Raw genomic sequence first — 13120 nt, forward strand, 5'->3', positions numbered from 1 at the left:
TGCAGGACTGTGATATGAAGAGTGTGTAAAGTAACATATCTTAGCAATTGTGTGAAAGTAAATGGCACATAACAGGCACAATATCAGTGTAAACATGAACATCTATTGGTACAATAATGGTCACATGATTTAACTTACGTCATTGTTTTGACAGTCCACACTACAACGCGAAAACGGCGCTTACAAATTTATCCACTTTGGAGAGCGTTTTCAAAAAGATTTGTTTTCATTACTAAAAACGCAGTCTCAGAGTGGACGCAAGGCCAAAACTGAGAGAAAAAAGATGTGTTTTCAAACGAGAACATATTAGTGTGGACAAGGCCTGAGAGATGAATGTGTTTTCTCTTCACAGAGACTCCTGGGTAAAACAGAGCTGGACCTTCAGGCGTGTATCAACAACAGACAGGCTCAGCTGACGGAGATGAAGAACAAACTACACGACTTGCAGGTCCATTTTAAAACTCCAGTCTGTCGTACAATTACAATTTACATTATGTAGATGAATGAAATATATATAGTGTAGTGAATGGAGTAGGAATGGAGCAGTTTTAATGCTCTTTTACCAACGCGAGCACCTGTGTGGCCGACCTGTGCCTCACACAGTCCAGCGAACCTCAAACTTCTGGAACATTTTTCCCCTGATCCCGTCAACACGTCACTGCACAGACTCATTTCTCAGAGGAACAGCCCACGCCTTAAAGCCCCACACAACCAGAACACATAACACATGCACCTAGATCATACCTGATATAGAACATAAACAGTCTGTTTACCCTTTACATCCACCCCACTCTCTCCATTGGGCCTCCTGGGGAGCGAGGGACTGGTCATCACACAACCATCACACCGCTAACTAAAATCCCTGACATCTCTCCTCACAAGCCCCCAGTAAAAACCACTTACGAGGTTCAGTGAGTCATCCACACGAGGGATGGGGTATGAGTCCTTCCTGGTGACCTCATTAAGGCGTCTATAGTCAACGCAAAACCTTCACTGCACCCCCTTAGGCACCCTGACCACCGGTGCGGCCCACTCACTCCCGGACGGCTCAATAATTCCCGCTCACTGCATGTCTAACAAGGCCTTATCAGCAGCGTCCTGGCCATAGACAGTATACAGACTGGACACAACGACCCCATTGGATTCAACGGAGAAGTGAAGTCAATTAGAAGCTCTCGCTTCCTGATGGCCGAGCGTAATGCGCAGACTCACACTGAGCTTGACGACGTAGATGTCACGTGAGCAACCCGTCTGTCTTCTAGTAGCTGTGCCGAGAGAAATCTGAATCATTCCCTTCCGAAACTTGCAGAGACAGAGAGTGTGAGTAGGAGCTGTCCATGAGCGAGGAGCAGGAGAAACTTTTGCTAAGTATTCTGATTAATTATTTTGTCACTTTGCCTCCACGTCCCCCCGATCGCCCACGAGCTTCTCCTCCTGTCCATACGGTAATCTCTCCACTGTGCGACAGAGTCGCGTGGTTATGATGCAATTGTTAGCCTATTTTTACAAAAACTGCTTCTACGGGGCCGTAACGTAAGATACAAGGTAATGGAGTCTTTTATACATTTTCGTGTTTCTTTAGAAATAAACAATAGACAAATGGAGTCTTTAAACGCCTCAGATGTAAAGTTATTCGCTGTCAAAGTGACGCCAAAATGAATGGGAGTCAATGGAATGCTAACAGCAGGTGGGGGTCCGCTAGCCAATGGTGGCACCCGGGGAAGCTTCAATGTTTTCCAGAACACTGCCCCCCTGGTCCTGACGGGCAAAAGTGAGCCTCCGGGGCCGCAGCCTAATGGGTTTGGCATCCCCAGTCTCAATTCTGTGCTGGGCCAGGTGTGTTCGCCCCACAGCCCCTTCCCCAAATGCGAAACAATGTTGGAAATCAACCAACAAATCCCAAAACTGCCCCCGCTGACTCTCATCCAAGCCCTCACAATTCTTCAGCCACAACTCCCTCAAAGCATCCAACCACTCCCCCTCCTCGAGAGCCAGAAATGGAATGCCGTTTTCCTGCCCATTCCTGCTGGAGAGGCCCGGGACTGTCTCTAAAGGGGACTGTGTGGCCATCCCGGGGGAAGAGGTCAGCTGGGGGCTGGGGTAAGGGGTCGGGGGTAAGGGTTTGGGGTAAGGGGTGTGGGATAAGGGGTGGGGTGTGTGGGCCTTTACCCTTCAGTGGCGCCAGTTCACCCGTAACTGTGCGTAGTCGGACAGTGATGGGTTCCAGACTGGCATTGGCCGGAACTACCTCTGGTCTTATAACTGTCACAGTTGATCCCGTATCCACCAATGCTAAACACAGAGCCCCCTCTACCAAAATTGGCACATGACAAAAATCACTAACACATGTTCGTCCCTCCACAACCACGGACTCCTCTGGCCCACATTCACACTTCCCCGGGGGACCCTGACCACACGACCCCGTCCCATTACCCTGGTTACTGGCTAGCTTAGGACACTGATGAACTAAATGTCCAGTCTGCCCACAACCCCAACAAATCCTCGGTCGTGTGCGGGGACGTTGATCAGGTTGCAGTGCCACAGCTCAAATTAATTCAGTCTCGGAAACCCAGGCTGGCCTTTCGCTTAGCCACGTCAGTGGACCCCACCGACACAGATTCACGCAAGTTCCCCATTCAATCTCCCTCTCCAACGCCATCTCGAAGGCATCCTGCAGGGTTTGAGGGTGGGCTAGTTGTGTCTGTCTACGGAGGGGTAAGGGCCTGTATGAATCGGTCTCCCGTAATCTCCCCTTGAACTGACGGTGGCATGTGGGCACATGCTTGTCGAGTCAAATTTTCAATATCATTTGCCAGGACTCTCAGTTGCTCTCCTGGCCGCCTGCATCTATTACTCAGTACAGAACGCAGGAGCCCTGGCTGCTCAAATTGCCCAAAACGCCGTTTCAGTGCCCCGACAAGTGCATTATAATTGTTTCTATCTTCAGGGCTAAGCAGTAACAAACAGTTCAGAGCATCATCTGTGAGACACATAGCCAATTCAAGAGGTCGCGGTCCTCTGGCCAGTTTGCAGCATGAGCCAACAGCTCGGACTGTGCATGAAAGGCTTCCCAATCAGCTTTACCTGAGAATTTGGGGGTTTTACTGCCACCGTAGCCGTAGCCACGGAAGTGGGGGCGCCGCCATGTTCATTTACATCGGCAACCAGCGCGGTTCCGTGGGCGCCACCATGTTTGTTTGTTGTCCTCGTGAAAGTTTGGCGGTACTCGGCAATGAAAGCCTGGCGTCTGCAGTCATCCTCCTTGTAGCCTTCCTCACACGAGCCTTGTGTAATTCCAGAAAGTCTTCCTCTGTTGGGAATTTATCGGAAGCCCATGCCGAAGCGCCTAGAGCCTCACAACCTTTTCCCCAGATCCCGCCACACATCACTCGTTCTTCAGGAGAACAGCCCACGCCTCAAAGCCCCAGAACACATGACACATGAAAGAACATACATGCACCTGGATCACACCTGACACCAGAACATAAGCAGTCTTTAGACTCGCTACAATATACTGAAAATATTTGTTTTAGAGCTACTCTCAGTCATCTGCAGATGTGTGTGTGTTTCAGAGCTACTCAGATTCACTCATCTGATGTGTGTGTGTGTTTCAGAGCTACTCAGATTCACTCATCTGATGTTTGTGTGTGTTTCAGAGCTACTCAGATTCACTCATCTGATGTGTGTGTGTGTGTGTGTGTTTCAGAGCTACTCAGATTCACTCATCTGATGTGTGTGTGTTTCAGAGCTACTCAGATTCACTCATCTGATGTGTGTGTGTGTGTGTGTTTCAGAGCTACTCAGATTCACTCATCTGATGTGTGTGTGTGTTTCAGAGCTACTCAGATTCACTCATCTGATGTGTGTGTGTTTCAGAGCTACTCTCAGGCCGAGCTGGCGGAGCTCGAACAGCTTCTGTCTGACGTCACACACTCTGTGCATCGCATCCGGACGGAGCTGGTGGGCGGAGTCGAGCAGAGGAGAGAGGCTGTGATTGGCCGAGGGCAGAGCATCGTGTCCCAGCTGGAGTCGAAGTTAGACGAGCTGCAGGAGCGCAGGGCTCGACTGGAGGCTCAGGCTGTCTCCGACGACCACATCGGCTTCCTTCAGGTGACTCCCAGATCTTGTCTTTATCTTTATCTTATCCATTGCTTCATCCTTTTTAGTAAAATTAATGGAAAAACTGATACTTCAAATCAACATTTCAAACAAAAAAATATCTAAACTTTGACAAAAAGTAGTCTTTGAGAATGTCTAAATAAATCAAAATCCACAACCTAATAAAGTAACCTAATAATTTATTCGTTTTTATGTTTAAACACAACTATAGAATTTACATCTACATTTAAAACTCTTTATATAGTTACACCATGGCATTACAGATGTCCGAACCCCTTTACAAAGATATGGGACTATCTGCTTAGAAATAGGGGTGTAACGATACATCGATATGGATCAATGCATCGTTTCCACACGTAAAATATCGATATACACCTTTATTTTGACACTCTCCACAGTCTCACGTAACACCCTTCCGCCAAAGCGCACATTTTCGTTTACTCAATACTCACTGTATATTTGATCAGATTCAGATATTATATCTGTAAGATTACTTTAATATTAAGAAGGCTGTGTTTACTGTCCTCTGTTCCTCTGTATAACTTCTTCATGCACGCTTGTCTAGCTCAGGTGTGACTCTTCTGATGATGTTCTTCTGATGGCAGAGTTTCGAGGAAGCCCACGGGCCGGTGCCGGACTCGGATGTGGATCTGCCAGGGGAGGATGAGGTGACTCTGAGCTTCTCGCTCGGGGACGTGAAAGCAGCTCTAGGAGAGATCCGGGAGCGACTCGACGACATTCGCTTCGGGGAAGTGCATTACAGACACTCCGGTGAGAAACTGAGCGAACGCATAACGTAATGTTAGGACTGACGGAGATGAAACATTTTCAACATTTCTGCACCTCGGATCCTGTTTCAAAGTTTGCGTTCTCGAGCACCAAACATTGTTGTTGTGTAAATGAACGTCTAGAACACATCAAAAGTTTTTTGTTCTCAGTGAGAACGGTGTGTGTTAGCGGCCCCTAAGCTAACAACTAATGATCTTTGCGACGGAAGTGAATCAATCAAATCTAACTTTAGCTGGACAATAACTTTATTCTAGATCTGCTGTAAAGTCCAAGCAATCTCTGTTACTGTAATCTCCAATTATCTCTGTAAAGCTGCTTTGAAACAAATCTGTATTGTTAAAAGTGCTGTATAAATGAAGGAGACTCAACTTGTGTGTTTCAGTGTCCACGCTAGCCGAGAGTGAGAGTATGGTGAGCGTTCGATCTCTGAGGAAAAAGGACTGGTCACTGAAAGGTACGTGAAGAACAACTCTCAGAAAACACATCTGGAACAGCTGTGGGACGAGTACTAATCATCATTCTCTCTTTCATTTCTACAGATCTACGCAAATTAAAACTGGGTATGTATAAATGCATGTGTTTTATTGCATCCATACATTTGTGTCTCAACTTTCTTTTAACAGAGGTCAGAGCAGCAGATATTCAGTTAGATGATGATATTGAGTAATATTCATCTATTATTGGACGTAAATAATCTAAACATCTGCTTTCAGTGGTTTTACACTGTGAGGTTCATTCAAAGGTTAAAGAAATGTCTGTGTTTTGCTGATAGAGTCACCAGAACAGAAGCTGGTTTCTGTAATGTTGATCCAAACCCTACGCTAACAGATTAGCCAGAGGACTGGATTACTGACAGATGACCAATACTGACAATTCTCACTCAAAACATTCAAACAAAACTAAACATTCACTTCTAAATCTACTGAGACTCGAACCCACGAGTCCGCCTCTCTAACATTAGGCCACAGTCAGTGCGAGACACGGACAGACTATCATAAAAATACCCATAAACACAGAGGCGTTTCCCTACAGAAGACTGAGTCATATATCCATATTTCCACTTCACTCAAGATCCAGTATTGATAAATTCGCATAAGTTGAGTTTAAAATATGCAGGATTTTTTTTTGCCTAACACACCATCTCTGTTTTGATCAGATGTTGAATATTTTGTGTCTTTTAGGGCACAAGAAGGTTAAAGGTTATCTTGGTGAGTGTTCTTGACTCCTGTTGCTTTTCTTTATATTTCCTTCACAATCTGTAATATACTGTAGATTATGTGCATGCAAAGTCATTCCTCTCCTTCTACTTTCAATGCTTTTTAAAAAAATATATGAATGATTTCTGAAATGCAAGTCCTGATGAAACACCCGTGTGTGTGTGTGTGTGTGTGTAGAGGACGTGACCCTGAACCCCACGACCGCGTACCCGTTCCTGATCCTGTCTGAGGACCGTAAGCAACTGAAGCGCGGAGAGAAACTTCAGTTCTACAGGAACAGCTCTCAGCGCTTCGACGTCTGGTCCTGCGCGCTCGCTAAACACGGATACGAGTCGGGACGCCACTACTGGGAGGTGCTTCACACACACACACACACACTCAGTTCTGTTTCAGCACTGACGCTATTGGTGCGTTCAAGTCCTCCAGGGAAGTCGTGTTTACGAGGTCATCTGCGTTCAAGTCACTTTCATCAGAGTAAGATGGCGGAGTACTTTCTCTTAATTAACTAGATGTACCGCATTGCGGTACAAAATATGACCGCCGCTCAGGCCTGCACTGGCTTTCCACAAAAATAAATGACGTGGAGTAATTTGGCTGTATTGCGTGTTTATGTATATACCTAAAAAAAGTAATAGTATGTGCATGTCTGTCTGTGTGTGTGTGTGTGTGTGTGTGTGTGTGTGTGTATGTGTGTGTGTTTGTGTATGTGTCTGTCTGTGTGTGTGTGTGTGTGTGTGTGTGTCTGTGCGTGTATGTATGTGTGCGTACATGTGTGCGCGTGTGTGTTTGTGTGTTTGTGTCTGTGCATGTGGATTTGTATGTGTGTGTATGGGTGTGTGTCTGTGCGTGTGGATGTCAGTGTGTGTGCATGCTTGCATTTGTTTGTATTCCTGCATGTGTGTGTGTGACAGTATCATCCTAAACCAGCAACCCTTCGCTCAACAGCACCATCTACAGGCCGATGAGTGTACAGTCACTAAATGTGCACATAAATGAATTTATTTTATACCCCCCCATGGATGAAATTCTACAAAACTTAGCAGAGGATACCCCCAGAGGATGTCAAGTTAATCATACACATGAAATATGGTGCAGTTCTGAACATCTCCACTGAAGATAGGGGCGATTAAAGCAGAATAATATTGCATTTTCATTTTTTATGGGAGGGGCGCAAATCACAAATGAGTGATTATGGGCTAGGTTGATGTGGGCCCTTAAGAGCAACATACCATAAAAATGTCTTCATCCTCGGTTCAGGTAGTTATTTAGGAAAAAACTGCATTTTTTGGGGTTTGGGGGGGCCCAGCGCGGGGGGGGGGGAGGGGGGGGGGAGTGGCCCCCGGGGACCAAACGAAATTTTTTCGTAGAAGTCTAGTGGGGCTACATGCCCACCAAATTTCATGTTCCCCGGTGTTTCAGTGTCCCTGGTATCGTTGACGAAAAATTTACGGGGGCCCCAGCGCAGGGGGGGAAGTGGCCCCCGGGGACCAAACGAAATTTTTCCGTAAAAGTCTAATAGACCAACATACCATAAAAATTTCTTCATCCTCGGTGCCACGGTTCAGGTAGTTATTTAGGAAAAACTGCATTTTTTTGGGTTTGAGGGGGCCCAGCGCGGGGGGGGAGTGGCCCCCGGGGACCAAACAAAATTTTTCCGTAGAAGTGTAGTGGGGCTACATGCCCACCAAATTTCATGTTCCCCGGTGCTTCGGTGTCCCTGGTATCGTTGACGAAAAATTTACGGGGGCCCCAGCGTGGGGGGGGGAAGTGGCCCCGGGGACCAAACGAAATTTTTCCGTAAAAGTCTAGTAGACCAACATACCATAAAAATGTCTTCATCCTCGGTGCCACGGTTCAGGTAGTTATTTAGGAAAAAATGCATTTTTTTGGGTTTGGGGGGGCCCAGCGCGGGGGGGGAGTGGCCCCCGGGGACCAAACGAAATTTTTCCTTAGAAGTCTAGTGGGGCTACATGCCCACCAAATTTCATGTTCCCCGGTGTTTCGGTGTCCCTGGTATCGTTGACGAAAAATTTACGGGGGCCCCAGCGCGGGGGGGGGGGAGTGGCCCCCGGGGACCAAACGAAATTTTTCCTTAGAAGTCTAGTGGGGCTACATGCCCACCAAATTTCATGTTCCCCGGTGTTTCGGTGTCCCTGGTATCGTTGACGAAAAATTCAGTAAGGTGACGGAAAAAAAAAAAAAAAAAAACTTTGACAATCCCTATATGACCGCTTTCGCTAGCTACGCTAGCGGCGGTCATAATTACACAAAACACAGTAAGGTTCAAGGCTCAGAGAACAAAGAAATGTGCATCAGGTCTACTTTGGTTTTCTATTTTGACATCATATTCTGCGCAGGCAACTACAGTGGGGAGAACAAGTATTTGATACACTGCCGATTTTGCAGGTTTTCCCACTTACAAAGCATGTAGAAGTCTGTAATTTTTTATTATAGGAACTCTTCAACTGTGAGAGATGGAATCTAAAACAAAATTCCAGAAAATCACATTGTATGATTTTTAAATAATTAATTTGCATTTTATTGCATGACATAAGTATTTGATCACCTACCAACCAGTAAGAATTCCGGCTCTCACAGACCTGTTAGTTTTTCTTTAAGAAGCCCTCCTGTTCTCCACTCATTACCTGTATTAACTGCACCTGTTTGAACTCGTTACCTGTATAAAAGACACCTGTCCACACACTCAATCAAACAGACTCCAACCTCTCCACAATGGCCAAGACCAGAGAGCTGTGTAAGGACATCAGGGATAAAACTGTAGACCTGCACAAGGCTGGGATGGGCTACAGGACAATAGGCACGCCGCTTGGTGAGAAGGCAACAACTGTTGGAGCAATTATTAGAAAATGGAAGAAGTTCAAGATGACGGTCAATCTCCCTCGGTCTAGGGCACCATGCAAGATCTCACATCGTTGGGCATCAATGATCATGAGGAAGGTGAGGGATCAGCCCAGAACTACACGGCAGGACCTGGTCAATGACCTGAAGAGAGCTGGACCACAGTCTCAAAGAAAACCATTAGTAACACACTACGCCGTCATGGATTAAAATCCTGCAGCGCACGCAAGGTCCCCCTGCTCAAGCCAGTGCATGTCCAGGCCCGTCTGAAGTTTGCCAATGACCATCTGGATGATCCAGAGGAGGAATGGGAGAAGGTCATGTGGTCTGATGAGACAGAAATAGAGCTTTTTGGTCTAAACTCCACTCGCCGTGTTTGGAGGAAGAAGGATGAGTACAAACCCAAAAACACCATCCCAACCGTGAAGCATGGAGGTGGAAACATCATTCTTTGGGGATACTCTTCTGCAAAGGGGACAGGACGACTGCACCGTATTGAGGGGAGGATGGATGGGGCCATGTATCCTCGAGAACTTGGCCAACAACCTCTTTCCCTCAGAAAGAGCATTGAAGATGGGTCGTGGCTGGGTCTTCCAGCATGACAACGACCCGAAACACACAGCCAGGGCAACTAAGGAGTGGCTCCGTAAGAAGCATCTCAAGGTCCTGGAGTGGCCTAGCCAGTCTCCAGACCTGAACCCAATAGAACATCTGTGGAGGAGCTGAAAGTCCGTATTGCCCAGCGACAGCCCAAAACCTGAAGGATCTGGAGAAGGTCTGTATGGAGGAGTGGTCCAGAATCCCTGCAGTGTGTGCAAACCTGGTCAAGAACTACAGGAAACGTATGATCTCTGTCACTGCAAACAAAGGTTTCTGTACCAAATATTAAGTTCTGCTTTTCTGATGTATCAAATACTTATGTCATGCAATAAAATGCAAATTAATTACTTAAAAATCATACAATGTGATTTTCTGGATTTTTGTTTTAGATTCCGTCTCTCACAGTTGAAGAGTTCCTATGATAAAAATTACAGACATGCTTTGTAAGTGGGAAAACCTGCAAAATCGACAGTGTATCAAATACTTGTTCTCCCCACTGTATCTTACTTCAATGTAAATAGAACAGCCAGATAATATCACTGCTAAATACCTTTAAGTATTCTGGTATTCCACCATGTTTCTCACTGACTCGTGAAGATCAGGGCTCAAAGAAAATCCAGAGCTTCCCACTCATATTTACGACATTATGGTGGTGTTCATGTGCATTCAACTCGTAAATACGATCTTTACGAGATGACTTGAACGCACCATATGATGTTTTAGTAACAAAGTTCAGATAATTAATCTAATCGTTATGGGAGGAGCTCATCCAGTCAACTCAGTGAACAGGAGGAATATATACAGCAGTTTGGGATGGGGGAGTTCTCTGTGTTCGGGCCAAATCCCTCATACAGCACGCCAAATACGCATAACCTTTACCCTATCTAATTATATGTTAGTGTGAACTGGTGAAAACCTGTCCTCTCTCTCCTCAGGTGAGCGTGGGCGAGAACAAGGACTGGAAGCTGGGAGTGGTGTGTGAGTCTGCACAGAGGAAGGGTCTGTTCGACATGACGCCCGCCAGCGGATACTATGCGCTGTGGTGGAGCGGGAGCCACTTACGCGCGCTAACCACGCCGCCGCTAGCGAAGGTGCGCGTCACCGGACACCTGCGGCGCGTCGGGCTGTACCTGGACCTGGAGGAGGGTCACCTGATCTTCTACAACGCCAAGACCGGGTCCGAGCTGCACTCCTTCACGGCCCAGTTCCCGGAGAAGATGTTCCCGCTCTTCGGAACCGCAGATAAAGACGTTCCGCTGGTGTTGAAGAGTCCGGTTCCCAGCGTCCCGGAGTGAGGAGAACCAGGGCACTGAAAGCCACTCAATAATACAGGAACATATCAGACTTCTGCTTTATTTATAGCTCAAGGTTTAGGGAATGCAGGCACTATGAAGTGAAATTAAGTGAAATATGAAGTTTAAATTAAGCGATGGTAAATTCTACTCTCTCTCATTCTCAGGAGCCACAGCTCAAAGGTTGGGATCACTGAGACATTCTTATGTGTTAGAAAGAAATTGATGCTTCCTTCAATAATGCAGGTTTAATCTGAACAAAAATACAACCAATCTATAAGTTATTACAAAAAGTCATTTTTGAAGAAAGAAAGCAAACTGTAATTATGTATGTCGAGAGAGAAAGAGAGAGAGAGAGAGAGAGAGAGAGAGAGTGTGTGTGTGAGAGAAAAACGTGAGAGAGTGTGTTTGTGTGTGTGTGTGTGTGTGTGTGAGAGAGAGAGAGGTCATCATGATGCACTAGATTCCTCCAGTTAGAGAAACATCTTTTTCTGAACAGCAGTGAAAAGACCTCACACACACACACACACACACACACACACACACAAAAGCAGCGTACAACGGGCCAAAGAATGAAAGAGTTCATGATAAATGATTATTGTGTGTGTGTGTGTGTGTGTGTGTGTGAGGTCTTGTGGGAACAGTCTAATAGTTAGTTTCCATGAGAAGTTCACTACAGCGGGAGAGATGGATCATAACACACACACTCTGATGAACAATACAATACAAACATCTGTAATAGTATCACTGTCTTCTTTTGTACTTGTCTTGTATTCAATTTAATGCATTTTTGGTGAAAGATATGAATATTTGTAGAAGTGGCACAAGAGAAATTCATGACATTTTAATTAACAATTTTCCCCAAAGTTGAACTTAAAATAAATAAATGACATAAATAAATGATAAAAGCTTCATGAGCTTATGAACAAATGTTACAGTAACCCTGAAAATCTGCGGAGAATGAAATGCGTTAGAGCTCCTGGATGAAGACGATCACGGTTCTGGAACGGTTTGTACATATTCAATTTCTGCGATGATGATTGGCATTCAGGAGTTTATTCAGACGATGGCTGATCTCGAACACGAGTGTGTTTCAGAACGAGTGTGTTTCACAAGTGTGTTTCAGGAGTGTGTTTCAGAACGAGTGTGTGAAAGTGTGTTTCACAAGTGTGTTTCAGGAGTGTGTTTCAGAACGAGTGTGTGAAAGTGTGTTTCAGAACGAGTGTGTGAAAGTGTGTTTCAGAACGAGTGTGTGAAAGTGTGTTTCAGGAGTGTGTTTCAGAACGAGTGTGTGAAAGTGTGTTTCAGAACGAGTGTGTGAAAGTGTGTTTCAGAACGAGTGTGTGAAAGTGTGTCTCACAAGTGTGTTTCAGGAGTGTTTCAGAACGAGTGTGTGAAAGTGTGTTTCAGAACGAGTCAAGTCAAGTCAAGTTTATTTATATAGCGCTTTTCACAACACAGGCTGTATCAAAGCAGCTTCACAGCAATAAATTAGAACAATACATCAATGTTTGTTTCTAGTGGAACATCTACGTTTGGTAATGCTGATCAATAGTATCGTTGATTGATTAATTAAATTAAATATCCCCAACTGAGCAAGCCAAAGGCAACAGTGGCAAGGAACCGAAAAACTCCATCAGGTGACCTAATGGAGAAAAAAAAAAACCTTGGGAGAACCCGGGCTCAGTCGGGGGCCAGTTCTCCTCTGGCGTTTATATGCTAGAGGTCGGATTTAACTGTAAGATTAAAAGTATTATATGAATGCCTGGCTGAAGAGATGCGTCTTTAATCTAGTTTTAAACTGGGAGAGCGAGTCTGAGCAACGAACAGTATCCGGAAGACTATTCCAGAGTTTTGGTGCTAAATGTGAAAATGCTCTCCCTCCTTTGGTGGATCTGGATATCCTAGGTATGACCAAAAGCCTCGAATTTAGTGATCTTAAAGAGCGCGATGGATTATAGGGCGATAGAAGATCCGTTAAATAGACTGGAGCTAAGCCGTTTAGGGCTTTATAAGTCAGTAGCAATACCTTGTAATTAATACGGGACTTTATAGGTAACCAATGTAGGGATGATAAAATCGGTGTTATATGATCATATTTTCTTGATCTAGTTAGAACTCTAGCGGCGGCATTTTGGACTAACTGTAGCTTGTTTATTGAGGATGCAGGACAACCGGCTAATAACGCATTACAGTAATCTAGTCTCGAAGTCATGAATGCATGAACTAACTTTTCTGCATCAG

General features: G+C 45.4%; 1 protein-coding gene across 1 annotated transcript in view; it reads left to right on the forward strand.

Annotated features, from left to right (window-relative positions):
• The window catches only part of btr30 (bloodthirsty-related gene family, member 30), a 15404-nt gene extending 3653 nt beyond the window's left edge, over positions 1–11751 (forward strand). The window contains exons 3-10 of the mRNA XM_081376481.1: positions 353–448; positions 3877–4110; positions 4725–4890; positions 5291–5362; positions 5448–5468; positions 6090–6116; positions 6303–6478; positions 10520–11751. Of these exons, the coding sequence (XP_081232607.1) occupies positions 353–448; positions 3877–4110; positions 4725–4890; positions 5291–5362; positions 5448–5468; positions 6090–6116; positions 6303–6478; positions 10520–10879 (1152 nt within the window). The 3' untranslated portion in view covers positions 10880–11751. The remainder of the gene's footprint in view (positions 1–352; positions 449–3876; positions 4111–4724; positions 4891–5290; positions 5363–5447; positions 5469–6089; positions 6117–6302; positions 6479–10519) is intronic.
• The last annotated feature ends 1369 nt before the right edge of the window (positions 11752–13120 follow it).

This window comes from Scardinius erythrophthalmus (genome assembly GCF_964197995.2).
Source record: "Scardinius erythrophthalmus genome assembly, chromosome: 10".
Classification (NCBI taxonomy): domain Eukaryota; kingdom Metazoa; phylum Chordata; class Actinopteri; order Cypriniformes; family Leuciscidae; genus Scardinius; species Scardinius erythrophthalmus.